The sequence below is a fragment of the Camelina sativa genome, chromosome 19 (assembly GCF_000633955.1).
Source record: "Camelina sativa cultivar DH55 chromosome 19, Cs, whole genome shotgun sequence".
In the NCBI taxonomy this organism is placed as follows: Eukaryota; Viridiplantae; Streptophyta; class Magnoliopsida; order Brassicales; family Brassicaceae; genus Camelina; species Camelina sativa.
Window position 1 is genome coordinate 13,343,806 of NC_025703.1, and position 20,931 is coordinate 13,364,736.

The 20,931-nt window shown below is 35.9% G+C and overlaps 6 protein-coding genes across 8 annotated transcripts; 4 read left to right on the forward strand and 2 right to left on the reverse strand.

The window, feature by feature from the left end:
- LOC104766233 (myb-related protein Myb4) lies at nt 4,629-6,098 on the forward strand. The gene is made up of 3 exons (XM_010490073.2): nt 4,629-4,927; nt 5,016-5,145; nt 5,325-6,098. Exons 1-3 carry the CDS (start codon nt 4,795-4,797, stop codon nt 5,929-5,931), a joined length of 870 nt encoding a protein of 289 aa, XP_010488375.1. The 5' UTR covers nt 4,629-4,794; the 3' UTR covers nt 5,932-6,098.
- On the forward strand, nt 7,149-10,089 carry LOC104766235 (pre-mRNA-splicing factor SLU7). 2 transcript variants are annotated; one of them, XM_010490076.2, is made up of 10 exons: nt 7,150-7,377; nt 7,546-7,709; nt 7,793-7,905; nt 7,991-8,407; nt 8,514-8,649; nt 8,724-9,026; nt 9,235-9,451; nt 9,560-9,663; nt 9,755-9,823; nt 9,923-10,089. In XM_010490076.2, the coding sequence occupies exons 1-10, from the start codon at nt 7,362-7,364 to the stop codon at nt 9,998-10,000; spliced, it is 1,617 nt and encodes a 538-aa protein (XP_010488378.1). In that variant the 5' UTR covers nt 7,150-7,361; the 3' UTR covers nt 10,001-10,089. The 2 variants fall into 2 exon arrangements, with proteins under 2 accessions (XP_010488380.1, XP_010488378.1); XM_010490078.1 differs by lacking the exons at nt 9,560-9,663; nt 9,755-9,823; nt 9,923-10,089 and having other exon boundaries at nt 7,149-7,377; nt 8,724-9,099; nt 9,235-9,398.
- LOC104766234 lies at nt 10,134-11,898 on the forward strand. 2 transcript variants are annotated; one of them, XM_010490074.1, is made up of 7 exons: nt 10,134-10,287; nt 10,385-10,505; nt 10,576-10,619; nt 10,703-10,819; nt 10,928-11,011; nt 11,082-11,188; nt 11,270-11,898. In XM_010490074.1, the coding sequence occupies exons 1-7, from the start codon at nt 10,196-10,198 to the stop codon at nt 11,380-11,382; spliced, it is 678 nt and encodes a 225-aa protein (XP_010488376.1). In that variant the 5' UTR covers nt 10,134-10,195; the 3' UTR covers nt 11,383-11,898. The 2 variants fall into 2 exon arrangements, with proteins under 2 accessions (XP_010488376.1, XP_010488377.1); XM_010490075.1 differs by having other exon boundaries at nt 11,085-11,188.
- LOC104767782 lies at nt 13,186-16,787 on the reverse strand. Its single transcript, XM_010491764.1, has 3 exons — nt 14,518-16,787; nt 13,434-14,458; nt 13,186-13,355 (listed from the first exon to the last, which is right to left on the reverse strand). Exons 1-3 carry the CDS (start codon nt 16,785-16,787, stop codon nt 13,186-13,188), a joined length of 3,465 nt encoding a protein of 1,154 aa, XP_010490066.1.
- On the forward strand, nt 17,944-19,066 carry LOC104767783 (putative F-box protein At3g23260). The gene has a single exon (XM_010491765.2). The coding sequence runs from the start codon at nt 17,963-17,965 to the stop codon at nt 19,064-19,066; it is 1,104 nt and encodes a 367-aa protein (XP_010490067.1). The 5' UTR covers nt 17,944-17,962.
- Nucleotides 19,533-20,389, reverse strand: LOC104766236. The gene is made up of 3 exons (XM_010490079.2): nt 20,366-20,389; nt 20,202-20,277; nt 19,533-19,903 (listed from the first exon to the last, which is right to left on the reverse strand). The coding sequence occupies exons 1-3, from the start codon at nt 20,387-20,389 to the stop codon at nt 19,533-19,535; spliced, it is 471 nt and encodes a 156-aa protein (XP_010488381.1).

The window sequence follows — 20,931 nt, forward strand, 5'->3', positions numbered from 1 at the left end:
CTATAAAACCAAAACACATAAACAAATCAATTAGAAAACCGTATGTCCATTCCTAGGAAAAAACAACAAATCAATCTGATTTTGGAGAAACAAATAAACACAAATATTACCTTATTCTATAGAATGTGAACACAGATACTAATTATTTTTATATTCTTAATTAAGCAATTTTCTATTACGTAACTAAATCTATAATTGACCCGTGAGAGAAAGAAGACCCGTCTCCAAAAGGAAATCCAATGTTCTTTTAAAAAAAATACTATTGAAAGAATTAGCCGAAAAAAGGTGACCATGGTGGATTAATGGTCCTCTAATTATTTCCATAATGCTTATTGTCAAAAAAACAAGTTATATAATATCTTCACCATATTTTCGGGACAAGACAAAAGCACCAAACCCCATCTTGATCTCTCACTCCGTACGTACTATTACGACTATCGTTTTTTTCTCCTCACGATTTGTATTCTATAACGCGTTTTTTAAGAATCCAATAAAATATTTCTCTGTTGAATTTCATCTTTGCATGCACATATAATATCCTTTTACTTTCTTAGAATTCAGCACCTAGGCGTTAATGATTTATGTTGAAAAATATATTGATGGAGTTGACATTCTCATCGTTTTGCAAAGTCAGCTCTTACATTTACATACCATTTTTAGGATATATGATATGTTTACAAGTAAATAATCGTAATTCCGAGATTAGTATAATTAACTCGGAGAATGTGTAACACAAGTTCAAGAGAAAACATGATCATAACTGTTTTCTATTTTTCCAACTTGTGAGTTGTAGAAAATATTATCAAATGTTTAATATTAGAAATCTTTAATTAAAACTAGATGCAGTCAAGGATGACATGCTTTGATGATCATTTATTCCACTATTTACATTAATGTATACTTAATACTTTACAAGCTAGTACTATTAATTTATTAAGCAGCCGATATAGCTTTGCAACTACTTTCGTTCTTCAGCTGCATGCCTGCCTGCTTGTAAATCAAATTACATACCAAAATTTATTAGAGGTATAATATTCATTCCTTGAAGTCAAAATTTTACCGGCTCTTCGTGTATTCGAGTCAATTGTATTTAGATTTGAGGTTGAAAAGGTTGATTTTTTTTTTTTTTTATGAACATGGTAATTAAAAATCCCCCACTTATGTGAATATATATGACTTTTTCTGGTCATTCATTAATTACCATATGCCCAAGAAATAGTCTAAATGTACCAAGGCATTTTAAACTGCTTGTGTTCACAACCTCACATTAGAGAAAGTGGTATTTATTTTGAGTTAGTTTCCTAATTCACAAAAGTATTTGGTAGTATCGAATACTTGTGTATAAATTTGTTGACCGGCTATAAAGTAGAAACACTGTAAATCTGAAATAAATCTCCATTAGCGCACCAAAGTAAAAAATAACATGATTATATACTCATCAGCATTCTTCATCACAAAACATCATTTGAGTTTGGTAATAAAGATCCTAGTGTAAAATATATATAGATATGGTGAATTTGAAACCTGTAGGTAAGCCTCATTTGTTGACCAGAAACTTTGAACTCAATACTTCTATATTAATAAATACTACTAACAATTGCGGTCGCAAAGAGAGGTGGGGGAGGTTTTGTTTGAAACTTGAAATGTTTTGAGTGCAGTAAGTGTGAACGCGTTAGTCAACTTGATATCACGACACGAATTATATCAATCGCGCAACTTGTTTCTGTATCGCGATGTGTTCTGTTTTGTTCTTTTCTGGTTTGTGTCATAATAATAACTAGGATTTAATCCGCTCTACGCCGCGGGATAATATTTTAAATTTTATAAATTTAAAATTTATATTGTATTTATTTGTTATTTTATTATTGTTTTATTAATTTTAAAAATATAAAATTTGACAGGTATTTGATATAAATATTCAAAGTATAAGATTTTTATAGTGTTTTCAAGGTTTTAACCTGTATGGTATATGTATAGTCTGATAATACATTTATGAGATTTTTGCCAATTATGCCATAATTTTTATAAAAGTTTTGGGAAATGCCAGATTTTTTTCATCTTTATAAAAAAGCCACATTTTTACTGTTTACATGTGGTTAAAAGACGAAAATACCCTTGTATCAAAGAAAGTGATTGTCGTGGACAAGATCTAATGGACAAGTTATTAGAAGAAGTCATAGACTTGTCCACGAATTTCATTTCTATAACTTGTCTACGAGAATTATAATAATGAAGTTGTCCACAAGTTCAAATTAGTTATCCATATTATTAAAGATAAGTTGTCTTTGAGAGAGTGATTATCGTGAACGAGATCTGATGGACAAGTTATTAGAGAAAGTCATAGACTTGTCCATAAATTTCGTTTTTATAACTTGTCTATGAGAATTATAATAACGAAATTGTCTATGAGTTCAAATTAGTTGGTTGTATATGAAAGATAATTAGACAAAAAGGTAAAGTTGTCGAAATAAGAAGATGGTGGACCAAAAGAAGATGGTGGACCAAAAGAAGATGTCAAGGATGATGGACCAAAAGAGGATGATGTGGATAAGTGTGGACCAAAAGATGATGTGGAGGATTGAGTTTCTCACCGGCATCATTCTCCATATCATCTTGTCCATCATCCACATCTTATCTATCATATGCATATTGTCTATCATCTGCTTCTTGTTGATCATCGGCATCTTGTCTATCATCCACATCTTGTCCATCATCCTCATCTTATCTATCATCCGAATCTTGTTTATCATCCACATCTTGTCCATCATCCTTATATTGTCCATCATCTGTATCTTGTCTATCAACAGCATAGTGTTTATTGAAGGGCATTTATGTCTTTTTAAGTGAAGGTTGTGGCATTATGAAAAAAAATAGAGAAAAGTGGCATTTTGACTTTGAAAAGTTATTGTTCATGGTATTTTTGTTAAATAACTCTACATTTATTTCCTGGTACACATCTAAAAGTGTTTAAAAAAAAAAACAATTCCACTTAACTTTCTATATGAGATTAATGTCAACTCGTCTCACCAAAATCAAAATAAGCTTTTGCGTAAAAAATAATCAAAATAAGTTTTTTTTATCAATTTTAATTATGTTAATTGTTTTACCAAATTAGCATATTTTTATAGTTTATAATTTTTCCATGTCAATATCTATAGTTTATGATAATTAATAGAATTTTATTTTTTTAGGTAATTCCTCAAAAAATAAAAAAATAAACCAAATTATATAGGGGGTTTTCAACATATTTAATGTGACATTTTATAAATTGGATTTTCGGTTTAGGAAATTTATTATGTTCATATAATTATGGAGATTGTAAACTTTTGTTATGAAAAAATTTGTCATATATCATTTAAATTTGAGAGTTTCTAGCATCCATAAAAATAGTTTTGGAGATTTAATGGGAATGTATAAATGTTGTTAAGATTTTATGTCAATAAATGTAACAAATGTTGATCAATTTAAGAAAGTTTAGTATTTGAGTTTCTCTACAATATTATTTATAGAATTGTTTTAGGGGTTAATGTTGTAAAAAAAATAATAAATAAAACGTAAAGGGCATAAACCAAAATATACTGAAAAAATGTTAATATCGATTATACTAATGGAAATATATATAACTGGTGAAAAAGGATATATATTCTGGCATAAGACTTTCTCAGGGTAATGCAAATTCATAGCTAGGATTTGAAGTAAGAAAATGTATGCAAATATGTAAATATATGCTGAAAATTACTCCTAATATTAATTACCGCACATTTGGTGTTTATATTGTATCAATCGAATTGTTTTAAAAAACTGACAAATATATATAAATATATATATATATATATATATAGATATATATATCTCAGAAGACTGAAATATGTAGTAGGTTATTTTCTGTTTTTTTTGGGTACAAATTTAAAGATCACATATTTGTTTTATACCAATTTCAAAATTAAAATTTAAAATCTAAAAAAGTTGGATAAATGTTTATATTAAAAATGTTAACGATGATGAAAAATAGTGCAGTGACTTTTTTTCTTCATTTTTTTCTTTTATAAAATATTGTTTCTGTAATTTTTTTTTTCAAATAGGGACTAAAAGACATGCATAATATATACGTACATAGAGATGGTTAACCTAAACACCATTACTACCGCGATTAAAGATGTCAAAGTTTAATAAGAAAAGTAAAACAAATTTACGAGCAGATAAATGAATAGTGTTGTTTTTGGGTCAACATATAATCCACCCAACGTTGATTTTTGTTTGTCGTATGCATCTGTAAAACGTTGATTTTCTAAAATATATACGTGTGGGCTCATTATAATGCTCTTCGTGCGTCTATCCGATGACTTTGTTGTTTACTAGGAACTATCACTATACGCCACATCTAATTACACCATCACACTCCATACACACATTTACATATACATGCAGACCCATTATTATAAAATAGTAAAGTTTTAGTATATTATTCATTCCCACATGACATATAATATACGTAAAACAAACTTTTGACTTGTTGCCAATAACCAAAAGAAAGAGACATCTCTCTATCTCTCTCTTTCTCTCTCTCTCATCCTATTTCCAAGAAGCTCACCAGTGCTTTTGAATTCTCCCACATGTCTTTTGACAATTTCAGTATATATACTCAAAGCCTCTTAGTAATATCATTCTCATGCTCATCAACACAACTCATAACAATTGATCACAGCATCCTCCTATCTTGATCGTTCGTACCCCACAAGACAAGAACTTCAACTTTTTTGTACCTGGCAATCCAAACATATTAATCAAAAAGAGATGGGAAGAGCTCCATGCTGCGAGAAGATGGGGTTGAAGAGAGGTCCATGGACGCCTGAAGAAGATCAAATCTTGATCTCTTTTATCATCAAACGTGGCCATAGTAACTGGCGAGCCCTCCCTAAGCAAGCTGGTATGTACAAATTATAATAACCCCACTTATATATTCCTCAATTTGGTTATATAAATTTCTCGACATTGATGGTAATTATCAATTACAGGTCTTTTGAGATGTGGCAAAAGCTGTCGACTTAGATGGATGAACTATCTAAAGCCTGATATTAAACGAGGCAATTTCACAAAAGAAGAGGAGGATGCTATCATCAGCTTACACCAAATCCTTGGCAATAGGTATTTTACTTCACATTCAGCCGACACACAAATTTTATTTTATTTTCTTACTATTAATAAATAACCTAAAGAAAGTAACTTTATACATACGTCTAGGTCCACTATTACTAAAGAATTTATACTATAATCCGCTCTTCAATTGCTTTTGTATTAATGTTTTCCTTTGCTATCGTCTCTAGGTGGTCAGCTATTGCGGCAAAACTACCAGGAAGAACAGATAACGAGATCAAGAACGTATGGCACACTCACTTGAAGAAGAGACTCGAAGATTATCAACCTGCTAAACCTAAGACAACTAGCAACAAAAAGAAGGTTACTAAACCAAAATCCGAATCGGTAATATCGAACTCGAACAGTACTAGAAGCGAATCCGAGCTAGCAAACTCATCAAACCCTTCAGGAGAAAGCTTGTTTTCGGCATCACCTTCCACTAGTGAGGTTTCTTCGATGACACTCATGAGCCACGAAGGACATAGCAACGAGACTAAGATGGATCATCAAAAACCGGGAGACATCATAAGTACTATTGATCAAGATTGTGTTTCTTTCGAAAATTTCGGTGCCGACATCGATGAGAGCTTCTGGAACGAGACACTTTATGGCCAAGATGAGCACAATTACTCATCGAATGACCTTGAAGTTGCTGGTTCAGATGAGACGATACACCAACAGTTTCAGCACCTAGGCTCCGTTGATTATGAAATGATTTTCGACAGTGAGATGGACTTCTGGTTCGATGTATTGGCGAAAACAGGCGGTGAACAAGATCTCTTAGCCGGGCTCTAAATTAACATTTTGATAAGTAAAGTGAAATATGGTGCAAAATTAAAAGTCTAAGAAACTCGAACTGTTGTTTACTAAAAAAGAAACACTCTAACTGTTGATGTGATGTAGTTAGTATATTAATTAGAGGTTGTGTTTTCAAGAAAATATATTCATTTGTTTCTCCAAGATTTGAGTAGTTAGTTCGAGTAGTTAATAATCACTACAAGTAATCATAGAGTATATACTCCATTTTAATTGCTAATTTTTGTTGATTTCGCCAAATAAATCACGTTGTTAAGTTCACTAACGGACTAATTAAATTACACAAAACAATGTCATTTTGACTAAATAAATAAATATAAAAAAGTAACTAGTTTTGAACGCAATGAATAACTACATACAATATATCGACTTCTTCTAAATTAGAATGAGAATTGTTTAGGACAAGTGTGCACCTTATAGTCAATAGATGGAGGTGCAACGTTAATATCGATGCTCATTGAGCGAAACTTCTCCTTCAACATGAGGGCCGGTAACTTCTTTGGTGCTTTACTAAAATATTTCTAAGTAAAATTTTGGTTTTTGAACAAAGCATTATATCGTCTAGCAAATATATTTCGTAATCGTTTTAAAGATATGGCTAAAACACTAGAGTGCGTGTTCTCCAAAGGAAGATTAGACATCATCATTATAATTCTCTCAAGAAATGAGAAAGCGACTCCGATCCTTAACCGACCTTGTTCATGTTTTACTAATTTTATTTAATTATTGGGCTTATTAAAAATGATTTTTTTTGTTTAATTAGTGGTTTAATTTGTGTTCATGATTTCTTTTTGGTGAATGGTTTGTGTTAATGATGTAATGTGTCTTCATTTAAGTTTAAATCCTCAGATCACATTTGTTGACAGAAAAAATATTTAAATTATAATTGAACAAATTTATAAACTATTGATTTAAGAAAATTATAATTGAACTATATTGGTGTTAAAAAAAAATCTACACTTCAAAAAAAGTTTGGTTGTTGTTCTATTAAAAATTAACTATATCTTATATTTTAAAATTTTCTTAAAACAAAAATTATTAGGTAGAAAGAAAAAAAAAATCCTTTATTATTGTCAAAGTGTATAAATCATAATTTCATAATTGTGGTATGTGAAACGAAGTCGTTTCATTGTGTTAGCTAAACGAAACCGTTTCAGTGATAGACTTGTGGTATAGTGTGATAAAACGAAGTCGATTCAGTGGTGAATCTTCGTCTTCTCTCCAGAAACTTCGTCTTCTCTTCTTTGTGACGTCTGTCTTATTAGTTACCGTAACATTTTCAGGAATAAAGAAAAATATCAAAAGAAACAATCGAATTCGACCCTTCGTTTGAGCAATTAATTGCCAATTATACCAAATCCCTTGATCTCGAATCTGTACAAAAAGTTTTCATCTTTCAACACATCGACATGGCTACTGCATCAGGTTCGTTTCCTTCTTCTTGCTACAATGTTTGATATCTCCGTTCTTGAATTTTGAGTTAAAAGGATTTGGCTTTTATTGTCTATATAGATTGAATGGTTTTGGTACATTAATGAGTATTTGAATCAATGTATGAAATTGATGATCTTGGCATGTAAATGTGATTTGTAGTTGGGTTTAAGTCAAGAGAAGAGCATCGGAAGAAGCAAGAATTGGAGGAAGCGCGTAAAGCTGGGCTTGCTCCAGCTGAGATTGATGAGGAAGGTAAAGAGATTAACCCTCACATACCTCAGTACATGTCATCTGCTCCGTGGTATCTTAATGCTGAGAAACCTGTAAGTTCACTGTTCCTAAGGTTTGTTCTGTTCTACATCATATTTTCGTGTTGAGTGCTTAAAGATTGTGTTTTTTATCTCAGAGCTTGAAACATCAGAGGAAATGGAAGTCTGATCCTAACTATACGAAGTCGTGGTATGATAGAGGAGTGAGAACGTTCAAGGCAGACAAGTATAGGAAAGGAGCTTGTGAAAAGTAAGCAATGTGGTCAAGAAGAAACTCATTTTTTCGTTTGTTGTTTCTTCAGTTTCTTTGATTGTGTTGTCTTCTTTGTTTACAGCTGTGGGGCCATGACGCATATCACAAAGTTGTGTATTGAGAGGCCAAGAAAGATAGGAGCAAAGTGGACTAATAAGCATATATCCCCTGATGAAAAGATTGAGTCTTTTAAACTTGATTATGATGGGAAAAGGGATAGATGGAACGGTTACGATATGAATCAATATGCTCGAGTAATTGAGAGGTATGAGGCTAGGGATGAAGCGAGAAGGAAGTTCTTGAAAGAGCAGCAACTGAAAAAGTTGGAAGAGAAGAGTAAAAAGCTGCGTGTGGATGAAGATTGTAGTGATGATGAAGAAGAAGAAGAAGATGCTCTGAAACTTGATGAAGCCAAAGTTGATGAGAGCAAGCAAATGGACTTTGCTAAAGTAGAGAAACGTGTCAGAACAACAGGTGGTGGCAGCACGGGAACTGTTAGGTATTGTTTGATGTTCTGATTCTTGCTTAAATTTTCTCAGTGTTTGAGCATGATCTCATAATGTTTTGGTTTGATTGATATGTTTGTGATGTGCTTCTCTTTACAGGAATTTGCGTATACGTGAAGACACTGCAAAATATCTTCTGAATCTTGATGTCAATTCTGCTTATTATGATCCCAAAACCCGGTCTATGCGTGAAGATCCTCTTCCAAACGCCGATCCAAATGAGAAGTTCTATGCAGTAAGTGCCCGGGACTTCATATTTTTGCAGCTTCATTTACATTGATCTCTATTAATAGTTTTGAAATGTGTCAGGGAGACAATCAATACAGAATGACTGGTCAAGCCCTAGACTTCAAGAAGCTCAATGTTCACGCGTGGGAATCATTTGAGAAAGGCCAAGCAGAGATCAACATGCAAGCTGCTCCTTCTCAAGCCGAGCTGCTTTTCAAGAATTATAAAGCAGCAAAGGAAAAACTGAAGAAACAGATGAAAGAAAGCATTTTGGAGAAATATGGAAATGCTGCATCTGAGGAAGAAATCCCAAGGGAGCTTTTACTAGGACAAAGCGAGAGAGAAGTCGAATATGACCGTTGTGGAAGAATTATCAAAGGAATGGTACTACTATATGGACTACTTATCATTCACTCTTGTTGCAGTTTTAATCTTTCTGCATACTCAATACTCCTGGGTAAACTTCAGAATTCATCAGTATATTGTCAAACGTTTCAGCTTTAATCTGACCAACATAAGTGAAGGGGCATGGCTATTGTTTCTGTCAGACATGGTTAGTTTCATTGTCTTTGTTTTGTGTGTGTGTTTACAGGAATCATCGGTACCTAAAAGCAAATATGAGGAAGATGTTTACATAAACAACCATACAAGTGTATGGGGTTCATGGTGGAGAGATCACCAATGGGGATATAAATGTTGTCAGCAAACAATCAAAAACAGCTATTGCACTGGAGTTGCAGGAATCGAGGCTGCTAAGGAAACTGTAGATCTGATGAAAAGCAATATCGAAAGAAAAGCAAACTCTTATGGTTAGTACTGCACTTTTTCTTTGTAGTTACATTTTACATTTGATTGTTTGTCTTTACATTACATAGCGCCTTATCGATGAGTGTGATTGGCAATGTTGATGAATGCAGAGATGTCCGGTCCAGTAACAGAGAAAAGACTCCCGAATTGGGGAAGTGAAACGCAAGAAGATCTGGTTCTTGACCAGGACAAACTCGCGGAAGCTCTAAAGAAGGTATGAATATCATCATCATCAATAACAACATTTTTGGTCCTTCATTATTATGTTGCGCGGTTAGGTTAATGACATTTGGTTTTGCGACCAGGAGGATGAGAGAAAGAGAGAGGAGAAAGACGAAAGAAAACGCAAATACAACGTCCAATGGAATGATCAGGTATGCATATCATCAATCACAACACATTAACCAAAGTTAGAGAGCTATGTTTTGGAGTAAACCGAGTTTATGATACATTTGTGTTTTTTAAACTTTCAGGTTACACCTGAAGAGATGGAAGCATATAGAATGAAAAGAATGCATCAGGATGATCCCATGAAGAATCTTTTACACTAACGTGACTTTGTTTTTATAGTCTGTAGTTAGAAAAAATTGTGACAGCAAAAACCGAATTGGTTTGTTATAAATAACCGAACATTACCCTTAACCGAATCGAAATTTGCGTTCGAATTAAACCGAACCGAAAATTTTCTCCGGTTTACTTCATCTTAAGAATAAAAAATTGAATCTCAGTAGACGAATTGATTCCAAATGGTGGATAGATTTTTACCGACGAAGCTGAGCAACGGCGACGTGAACCGCCGGCGGGATTACCTCACTCTCCTCTCCGGTCCAGTTTCCTCGTATTTTTCTTCTTCCTCCGACGCTTCTCCCTTAAAAAACTGTTCCTCTCTTAGCTCTCTCTCTCTCTCACTCACTCATTGTTAATTTTCGCCACAGTGGCAAAACCTCTCTGCTTTTTCAGTTTGCTCTCAATCTCGCGAGTGCTTCTACAGACTCTCGCGTCGTCTTCATCTGTCGCCGGAAAAAAATCGAATCCAATCCTCCGTTTCTCTCTCAGGTAAACCTTTTCCCTCATCGTTGCTTTGCTTTGAAATTTCTCTCTGAGATTATGGAATCTTCTTCTTCAGGGAATCGATCCTTCTTCTGATGTATTCAATCGAATCCAGATGAAGTAAGTAAAGAAACACAAACCAATTTTACTTAAAGCTTAGTCTTAGACGAATGATTCAATTTGTGATATGTCTACTTTTGAAGATATGTGGATGATGATGAAGGAATCAGGAAGTACTTTGCTGCGTTTCATCTTCATCATGTTGTTGATTCACCTTCTGCTGTTATAATCGATGATTTTGGTGATTACTTTACCCAATTGTAAAGCTTCCCCCACTCTCTCTCTCTCTCTCTCTCTCTCACACACACACACACATTGGTTTTTCAAGATTTTGCTCAATGGTTTGATTTGAGTTGTTTCGATTTTAGGAACTCGGTAATGAGTTCTCGGGCTAGAGACATGGCGATGGTTCGGACTCTTGCTTTATGCCACAATGCTATAGTTGATGCTAAGTAAGTGAGTAGTGAAGCCTTTTCTCTCAAATGGTAAAGACTTTGTATTGAAGTGTTGTTTTTTCTTTAGTAGGAAAGTCTTTTGTGAGCTTGTTTTATCTGAGACTAACCATGGAGACTCACCGAGGTCGTTGTTCATATACAAACGATGGATCACGAAGATCTTTACGATAAAAGGTTGACAAAAGTTTTTTGTAATTAGGACATTGTAACGTTTTGTGATGTTTAGTTTGTGATATCCATTTATTTGTGATGAAGGTCATGGTCATGGTGATGGTTCGTTTCTCTTGACAAGTAATGGTGAATCCGAGAAAAGTGCCAAGTATTCGATCGCGCTGCAATATCTCATCTTGGAGCAGATGATTGTATGATAGTTGTTAGTTAAGAGATCTTTGTGATTGATGATAAATCAGCGTTTCTCTAGTAGCTCAAATGTACCATAAAGATCCTTTTTTACTCACAAGTCGATATAGGTAACATCTTTCACTGTGATGGCTTATTGCTATGCACCACCAAGGACGATAGACTCCTGGTTTGGAATCAGGAGAAACCAAGTGGATTAAACCGACATAGATCTACTACAAGGAAACAGACTACTATGCTCTCGGTTATGACAACAAAGACTCCTGCTTTTGATCACAAAAAAAAAAAAAAAAANGACTCCTGCAAGAAGAAATACAAAGTCTTGAGGATGGATCAAAAGTTATATTTTCGTGATATCTACAATTATGAGTATGAAATCTATGACGTTCACTAACGATTCCTGGAGGTTTGTTGGTAAGACTACTGAATGGCATTTACAAGTAGTCATCGCGGTGTGTCTGTGAAAGGAAATACTTATTTGCTTGCTTCTAGTAAGGGTCAGCCATCTCATGAATTTTTACTAAGTTTTGATTTCTCAACAGAGAAATTTCGAAATCTGTGATAAGAACTGAATCACTCCTTTATTATATGAATCACTCTGTTACAACGAGATAACAAGAGAGGTCACTAGGCACAGCTAGTCATAACCGTCTCTCCCAAAGTCATATACGACTCTTTTCACAACAAACAACATAACCTCTTCTTTCTGTTTTCTAATTTTATATACAATTTCTTGTTTTCACGCTCGCACGTGTGTCACTTCTCCTCCACACGTGTTATATCTTCACTCTTCTTCTTCCTTGTGTACACTTGAAATCGCTTATCAATACCCCTCCCTTCGAAACGAAGCTTGTCCTCAAGCGCTAACGATGGATATTGCCTCTGTAACTCCCGTGCAACTTCCCAAGTATTCTCATGCTCCGGTAGACCTGTCCAATGAACCAAGGCTTCCAAAACTCCCTTCTCATTGTACCGAGTCTCCAACACTGCTTCCGGTTCAACCACTAACTCCTCTGACTCATTAAACTGCTCAGGTAAAGGAATAACCTGCTGATGATCACCCAATGCCTTCTTTATCTGTGACACATGAAAGACCAAGTGAATCTTCGACCCATCCGATAGTTGCAGGCGATAGGCTGCTTTCTCGATCTTCTCTAAAATCTCAAAAGGACCGTAGTACTTGGCTGCTAGTTTCTGACAAGCTCGCTTGGCAACTGATTGTTGTCTGTAGGGTCGAAGCTTAAGAAAAACCCAATCGCCCACATCATAGTCAATATCCCTTCGATGTTTGTCAGCGTTGTTTTTCATCAATTGTTGGGCATGAATTAGATGACTCTTAATCTGAACAAGCATCTTATCTCTCTCACGCATCATCACTTCCAACTCTGCAACCATCGTAGAGTTTGCTTCAAATCGCATTATAGCTGGTGGGTCTCGTCCATATAGCACCCGAAAAGGAGTTGTCTTCAAAGCTGTATGATAGGATGAATTGTACCATAACTCTGCCCAGGATAAGAACTGATGCCAAGTCTTTGGATGTGTCGAAGCAAAACATCTCAAATATGTCTCCAAGCATCTATTTAATACCTCTGTTTGCCCATCAGTTTGGGGATGGAACGCCGTATTGTACTTTAATTTGGTACCCGATAACTTGAAACAGTCTTTCCAAAATGCACTAAAAAATGTGCTCCCCCTGTCAGACACAATCGAAGCTGGATACCCATGTAGTTTAACCACTTCACGCACAAATAAACTCGCCACTTCAGAAGCTGTGAAAGGATGTTTTAAGCTCAAGAAATGGCCATATTTACTCAGTCTGTCCACCACGCTAAGATGACATTTTTGCCTTGAGAAGTGGGTAAGCCTTCCACGAAATCCATCGATATGTCCTCCCAAACATGTTCAGGAAGTGGCAATGGTTGCAACAAACCAGCTGGTGATAACGTCGAGTACTTATGGCGTTGACAAATCTCACACTCTGCTACAAATTGTTGTACGTCCTTCATCAAACCATCTCAATAAAAGGATTGCTGAACCCTCCTCAATGTTTTAAGCACACCTGAGTGTCCACCAAACAACCCCGAATGGCATTCTTCTAGTATTAGTCGTATTGCCTTAGATGTTTTTGGAATCACCAACATTTGCTTGAGCCACAACTTATCGTCTCTGACTGCAAATTTAGTGTGACGAGTTGGTTTTTCTATGCAAGCCTTTGTCTCTTCTTGTATCACTACATCCTTCTCAATTCCCTCATAAATGTCTTGGAGTTGTAGCGCAGTAGGAACTGTCAAGGCCATCAGCAATAACGATGACAATGTTCCAAGAGGTTGAATCATTCTAGACAACCCATCTGCTGTTGTATTCTCCACTCCTGGTTTATACAAAATTTCAAAATCATAGTTCAGAAGCTTGATCAACCACTTCTGATAATCCATAGTTACTTCCCTCTGCTCCAGTAAAAATTTTAAGCTCTTATGATCTGTATGCACAACAAAATGTCTTCCAAACAGATAATGCTTCCATTTCTGAATTGCTAAGACTATCGCCATAAGGTTTCTCTCATAAACTGGCTTAAGCTGTTCTTTAGAAGTCAAACCATGGCTGAAATAAGCGATTGGTCTCTTTTTCTGCATTAACACCGCTCCCAAACCAAACCCCGACGCATCTGCTTCAACAATGAAGACTTCATCAAAATCTGGTAATGCGAGTACAGGGGCTGTAGACATTGCCTTTTTCAGTACATCAAATGCATGTTGAGCTGCTAGTGACCAATCAAAACTGTCTTTCCGAAGCAAGTCTGTTAGGGGTTTAGCTAAAACTCCATAGCCTTTAATGAACCTCCGATAATATCCTGTAAAGCCCAAAAATCCTCTCAACTCCTTAACTGACTTAGGAGTCACCCAGTTAGTCATCGCTTGAGTCTTAGTAGGGTCTGTTGAAACTCCCTCATAAGATATTATGTGACCCAAGTAGTCAACTTGTGGTTGACCAAACATGCATTTCTTTTGATTGGCAAATAAGTAATGCTCCTCTAACACCTTCAACACTACTGTCAAATGCTCCATATGTTCCTCCAAGCTCTTGCTGTATACCAATATATCATCAAAAAGACCAAGATAAACTTTCGCAGATAGGGTCTGAACAGCTCGTTCATCAAGGCTTGAAAAGTGGCAGGGGCGTTTGTAAGACCAAACGGCATAAGAAGAAACTCATAATGTCCATCATGTGTTCGAAATGTCGTTTTAATCACATCTTCTTCCTTCATTCTGATTTGATGATATCCTGCTCGAAGATCCAGCTTGGAAAAAATCACCAAACCATTTAACTCATCCAAAAGCTGATTGATCATTGGTATAGGAAATTTATCTGGTACAGTAGCCCTGTTTAATGCTTTATAGTCAACACAAAAACGCCAGCTATCGTCCTTCTTTTTGACTAATAAAACCGGACTTGTGAAAGGACTTTGGCTTGGTCGAATGATGCCAGCCTCTAGCATATCTCGTACCATCTTCTCCACGACTTCCTTTTGAGCATGTGGATATCTATACGGTCTCACACTGACTGTAGTTGTTCCTGGAACCAAGTTAATAGCGTGTTCACGTCCTCTGATAGGTGGTAATGATGTCGGAATCGCAAACACACTCGTGAATTTAGAAAGAACCGTCTGAATCCTTGGATCCCCTTGTTGTATAACAGGTTGTGTCAGGTGATGGTTGTACAGTTCCATTGCCACACCTTTTGAGCAGACTGTATAATTGCTAGACAAAGACTTCAAGGACATCTTCGTATTGTTCAAGTCGTCTTCACCACGCAGATGAGCTGTCTTACCCTTGTAAAGGAATGACATCTCATTAGTATACCAATTGACCCTGCAATCCCCGAGTGTACTCAACCAAGCTACCCCCAATATTATATCAATATGCCCCAACTCCAACACCACAAAATCTTGTGTGAACTCAAAGGTCTGAGTTGAGAATGTTACTTTCTCACAGACTCCCAAGCCATTCACCAACAATCCGTTGCCTAGTAGGACATTCAGGTTAGGATATGTTCTGCACTTAAGCTTAAGTTTCTTAACCGCTGCAGGTGAAATGAAATTATGTGATACTCCACTATCTAACATTATCACCACCTTGTCTTTGCCTACTGTCCCACGCACCTTAGTAGTTGTAGGAGATGAGAGTCCTCTGTAAGATGAGAACGAAAGTGCCATACACTCCCCAACAATCTCATCTACTGTTTCTTCCTCTCCATTTCCATCCAAAACTTCTACTTCATATCCATTGAATACTGTCAGCACTCTTAATTCACGATTTGGACATTTATGATCCTTAGACCACGGTCCATCGCATTTAAAGCAAATGCCCTTCCTTCTTTTCTCGTCTAGTTCTGCACTCGTATTATGTCTCCGAGGTCTTGGTTCAACACGCACCAACTGCTTCTCCCCCATTGCTGTTGGCTCTGCAGTAATGACTTTTGTCTTCCAGTTATTGTTGTTAACCCCTGACTGAGCTCGTTGTTCATAAGTGTGAGGGTCTCTGTTTTCTTTGTTTGCTAACAATAACTCCTTCTTAACCACACGGCTCATAATACTTCCTTCCAAGGCTCTTGCTTCTGCAATCATCTCAGGTAAATCACGTGGCTTCTGCATGTGTACCAGCTCCTGCATCTCCTGAGATAAACCATTTAAGAATATGCCTTCCAACTTCTGATCATCCAGTCCAGTTACTTGTGAAGAGAGATCTTCAAAGTGTTGGATGTAATCCGCGATTGTTCCCGTTTGCTTGATGCAAAACAGACTTTGGCTAGGTCCTCGAATCTTCAGATTACCAAAACGCAACATCAACCTAGCTTTAAATTGTTCCCAACTCTCGAACTGTCTTCTGTTTATCTCCCAATTATACCAGCTTAATGCTTCGCCTTGTAAGCTCACGGAAACAAGAGCTAGCTTCTCCGCTTCGTTATAACCACCCATGGCGAAGAACCGTTCTACTTTTGCAATCCAACCATAGATGCCAAACCCCTCGAAAATGGCCATCTCAACATTTCGGAGAAGATTTTCTCGTAAACCTGGCCTAATTTCACTACGGCATGGTTCCAAAATAGAATTTGGTACCTGGTATTGAGGATCTTGTGATCTCGTAGCTCCCTCTCGACTTGATCCTCCGAGTTCTTGCACCGTTTCTTTCCCAGGAAGATGCTTGATCAAAAACTCCAATTTCTTGTTAATCTCCGTCATCATCTGTTCGTGCGAACCGATCCTCGAGTTCAGAGACTCTAATTGATCCTTCGTTTGCAAATCCGATGTTTGCATCTTCGTCTTCACTTGCGATAACTGATCGTAAAATTCAATCGAAGCTTGCTCCGCCGTCGATAACTCCTTCACCGGTGTCAAGACTTGTTCCATCACCATCGCGATCTTGAAATTGACAACAATTGATTGTTTCCCCCAAAATTGCCAACCCTAAATTCACGCGAAGACTCGATCTCGATCACGAACGCACCAATTGATAAGAACTGAATCACTCCTTTATTATATGAATCACTCTGTTACAACGAGATAACAAAAGAAGTCACTAGGCGCAGCTAGTCATAACCGTCTCTCCCAGAGTCACATACGACTCTTTTCACAACAAACAACATAACCTCTTCTTTCTGTTTTCTAATTTTATATACAATTTCTTGTTTTCACGCTCGCATGTGTGTCACTTCTCCTCCACACGTGCTATATCTTCACTCTTCTTCTTCCTTGTGTACACTTGAAATGGCTTATCAGTCTGTCTCTTCCTCATGAATGTCCTCGTGGTGTTAAGAATTTCTCAGTGGTTGGAGAAGATCAACTTTAATTGTCTGTATGGGTGACAAAAATTAGTACCGAACCAGTTGTGTCGTGGAGTAAGTTCTTAAAAGTGAATGTCGTTAGTCTTAATAGAGAATATGACATTTCTGGTAAGGTAAGTTTCTTGGTGACGAGAAGAACGAACCTGTCTTGTGTTGTAATAAGTACATACAAGTGTATCCTAATAGTCGGAACTATACAAGCGAACTATCTTGCCCGCTTCTTCCGAATTATGTGCCAAGTTTTGATCATATCCAACAAGGTACACATATCTATTCAATCTCTTTTTTCTTGTTATCTTTTAGGCACTTTCATATAATGTTTCATCCAAGAAGCAATCTTCAAGGCAAAACTTTTCAGCTTACTCAATCGCGACGTCGAGCACTGACCTATTCTTCTCTTCTCCAAATCTTGTTTGGTCATGTCATGAAGATCATCTATTCACTAAGCTTAATTACCGTATAGATTTTGCCAACCCATAAGTTAGGAAAATTACTATTTTAAGATGTTTGTCATTTTTTTTTTCAGTTTCCTAAAATTCTTGTTGTTTCGTAATGATTTGAACAAACTGTATACTTTCTACTGCGTACTTATTAGTGCAAATAAATTAAATTTCTTAGAGATTAGGTCTTTCTTTCTTGTAGTTGGGGCTAGCTTGCTCTCTCTCCGTCGCTCTCCATCTCTCGCTTCACGTAATCACGTATTCTAATTATTACATATTACAGATTTTGGTTTCGATTGACAAAGTTATGGAGTGGGGAAGTCTTCCGCTGGATTTGCAAGAAGAGATACTCTCTAGGGTTCCGGCTAAATCTCTGGCACGATTGCGTTCAACGTCAAAACGATGGGATGCTCTACTGAAATCTAGGAGCTTTACTAAGATTCACTCTGCTAATGCACCAAAGGAGTCTATGGTTACCATGTTGACCGGTGATAAGGTTTACTTAGCGAGGTTCAATCTCCATGGAATTAACAACAACGTTGCTCCATCTCTTAAGTTAACATCTCAACTATACCTTAAAGATCCACACATCTGTAACGTCTTTCACTGTGATGGCTTATTATTGCTATCCACCTTTAAGGAGAATAGACTAGAGGTTTGGAATCCATGTTCAGGAGAAACCAAGTTTATTAAACCTAGAAACAACTACTTCAAGGAATCAGACTTGTATGCTCTTGGTTACGACAACAGATACTCCTGCAAGAAATACAAAGTCTTGAGAGTGGATCGTCAAGACCCTGTTGGTGGTATCTACAATTATGAGTACGAAATATATGACTTCACCAATGAATCTTGGAAGGTTCTTGGTGTGACTACTGAATGGGGTTTAGACCCAAATGATCGCGGCGTGTCTCTGAAAGGAAACACTTATTGGGTTCCTTTTAGTAAGGGGCCGTGGGGATATCATAAATTCTTACTATGTTTTGATTTTTCAACAGAGGAAGTTCAAAGTATGTCTCTTCCTCAGCCGTTCCCCTACTTGGTTGCAGCTTTATCAGTGGTTAGAGAAGAGCAGCTCTGTCTGTTCGGTTATTTTGATTTTGCCGCTGATTCAGCAGAATTACATGTATGGATGACAACTAGTATCGGTTCCGTCATGTCATGGAGCAAGTTCTTTACAGTGAAAACCAATGGGAGTTGGGATCTGTTTGTTGCCGGGATGATGAGTTTCTTGGCCGATGAGCAAAACAAAGTTTTAGTGTGTTTCAATAACGGGATCTACAACAATTTCTTTTACATTGTGGGAGAAACTAATCAGATACAAGATGTGGATGATCATTGTTGCGTAACTACGTCAAGATCATATTGCTCGGTTCTTATGAATTATGTTCCAAGTTTAGCCCAAATCTAATAAAATACACTTCTTCTGAATCATGTTCCAAGAGTTTTTTTTTTCTTTCTGTTCCAAGATTCACTTTGTAATCCTCCCACCAATCTATCCAAGTCTCTTTTTCTTTTTGTTTCTTTAGGAACTTTCATATTGATCAGGATTAAGATTTTCTTTCGTTGGGTAAACTTAATGCTAATCAACTTTGCTTACATGTATTAGCTTTACTTAATACTAATCAACTTTGCGCTTGAGTTATTTTATGGATTATATAATACAAACGAGATGGGGTCACAACAAAAGCTTCAAATAAATGAAACGATGAAGAAGAAGAGCACAAATATTTGTAAATTCACAAAGATCACAAAATAAAGCAGTTCAAGAAAATGGGTTTCGATGATTAACGAACGAAAATTACATAAAATTATGGAACACCTCGTCTAAGTTCTAACTAAGCCTCTATCTAATACTACTAATAATTTAGAACTTTTTACATGATCTTGCATCCTGGTTGCAAATCTCCCATAACAAAGTTCTTCGGCGGTGGTGGTGTAGGCGGAAAACTCTTAGCCACCGGCTCATTCTGGTGGAACTTGTATGGTGCCGGTGCTGGTGGAAGAGCATGCATGTAGGGTTGCGGTTGATTCATCCAATAATTAGGCGGAGGATAATTTGAGAAACCGTTAGGAGCATTCATGTAACCGGACGTTCGATTTTCCGGCTGCTTATTCGTTCCACTGCTGCTCCATATTATAACAGCATTTTTGCCTGCTTTTGTAATCTTTTCAAGTATTATCTGTGGATCAACTTTCCCAGATACATATACCGTTTTGCTTCGCTTGTCAATCATGAAACTCACATCTGTTCAAAAAAAGAAGTAAAATTATGAAAATATATTCGTTAAACAATTTGTCGAAGTATAGTATATAAAATAGTCCAATATTAACAAAGTGGTTACAGTATCGATTGGTTCAATAATATCACAAAGAAATTGAACATGTCACAGCAAAAAAAAAGGTGAAAAGTAGAGAAAAGCAAAAAAAAGTGAAATATAGTGTAAAAAATATTAGCTATTCAGGGAAAGGAAGATAGGGTAAAAAATGAATGATAAATTTTAAGTTAATTATTTAAAGGAGAAAAGTGATATAGATTATGAAACCATTAATAGTTTTGAGTAATTTTTCCATGGATTTCTTCCATCCCGGCATAGGAGACTCTATCTTCAAGAGACATGTCTGCGCTTAAACACATAAAATTCATACACACTTGAAATCATAAAATATATACACTAATTTTACAAATCTGTTATGAGTGAACACATACCATGTGATTGGAAGATGATTCCATCGATCTAGATCAAAGATCTTTGATATTGCTCTTGAGGAACTGTAAGAAAAAAAATAAGATTGGGGAGGTTTTGGGTGGTGAAGAAATGTTTGGAAAATTTTCTAGATCCGAAAATGAAAAAAACAGACCCGAAATCAAGGTACTCACATTTGGGTGCGACATATCCACTATATGTAAATGGATTATTGGGTCATATCTATATTAAATGTTAAATATTAGATGAAATTTAACTAGATTTTCCAAAACAAAACTATAGTAGTTGGGAGAATATTTTTGGTGCCTGTAAGTTAGGAAACTAACAAAATTAATGTTATCTTAATCAATTAGTGAATATTAAAATACTAAACAAATTATTTCAGAAATTTTAATTATAGAAATACCATTTACAGGAAGAAACCGTAATACCTTATTAGTTGCCATAAAAAATAAACATTCCAACAAAAAATTCCTAATCAATATCATATCTTCGTAAAGAAAATTAATAAAAGAAATATGATATATATACTCAAGGAATATAAGCTCATAGAGATACTGTTGTATTT

Coding starts and splice junctions, on each gene's coding strand:
- LOC104766233 (XM_010490073.2), top strand. CDS start 4,795: ATGGGAAGAGCTCCATGCTGCGAGAAGATGGGGTTGAAGAGAGGTCCA. Junction 4,928..5,015: donor AGCCCTCCCTAAGCAAGCTG/GTATGTACAAAT, acceptor TATCAATTACAG/GTCTTTTGAGATGTGGCAAA. Junction 5,146..5,324: donor CACCAAATCCTTGGCAATAG/GTATTTTACTTC, acceptor TATCGTCTCTAG/GTGGTCAGCTATTGCGGCAA.
- LOC104766235 (XM_010490076.2), top strand. Junction 7,906..7,990: donor AGGAAAGGAGCTTGTGAAAA/GTAAGCAATGTG, acceptor CTTTGTTTACAG/CTGTGGGGCCATGACGCATA. Junction 9,027..9,234: donor GAAGAATTATCAAAGGAATG/GTACTACTATAT, acceptor GTGTGTTTACAG/GAATCATCGGTACCTAAAAG.
- LOC104766234 (XM_010490074.1), top strand. CDS start 10,196: ATGGTGGATAGATTTTTACCGACGAAGCTGAGCAACGGCGACGTGAAC. Junction 10,506..10,575: donor ATCCTCCGTTTCTCTCTCAG/GTAAACCTTTTC, acceptor CTTCTTCTTCAG/GGAATCGATCCTTCTTCTGA. Junction 10,620..10,702: donor TTCAATCGAATCCAGATGAA/GTAAGTAAAGAA, acceptor CTACTTTTGAAG/ATATGTGGATGATGATGAAG.
- LOC104767782 (XM_010491764.1), bottom strand. CDS start 16,787: ATGGTGATGGAACAAGTCTTGACACCGGTGAAGGAGTTATCGACGGCG. Junction 14,459..14,517: donor CAAGCCTTGATGAACGAGCT/GTTCAGACCCTA, acceptor ATTGGTATACAG/CAAGAGCTTGGAGGAACATA. Junction 13,356..13,433: donor GTTGTTTGGTGGACACTCAG/GTGTGCTTAAAA, acceptor AACAATTTGTAG/CAGAGTGTGAGATTTGTCAA.
- LOC104767783 (XM_010491765.2), top strand. CDS start 17,963: ATGGAGTGGGGAAGTCTTCCGCTGGATTTGCAAGAAGAGATACTCTCT.
- LOC104766236 (XM_010490079.2), bottom strand. CDS start 20,389: ATGGAATCATCTTCCAATCACATG. Junction 20,278..20,365: donor AATCATCTTCCAATCACATG/GTATGTGTTCAC, acceptor GTTTAAGCGCAG/ACATGTCTCTTGAAGATAGA. Junction 19,904..20,201: donor ATTACTCAAAACTATTAATG/GTTTCATAATCT, acceptor TTTTTTGAACAG/ATGTGAGTTTCATGATTGAC.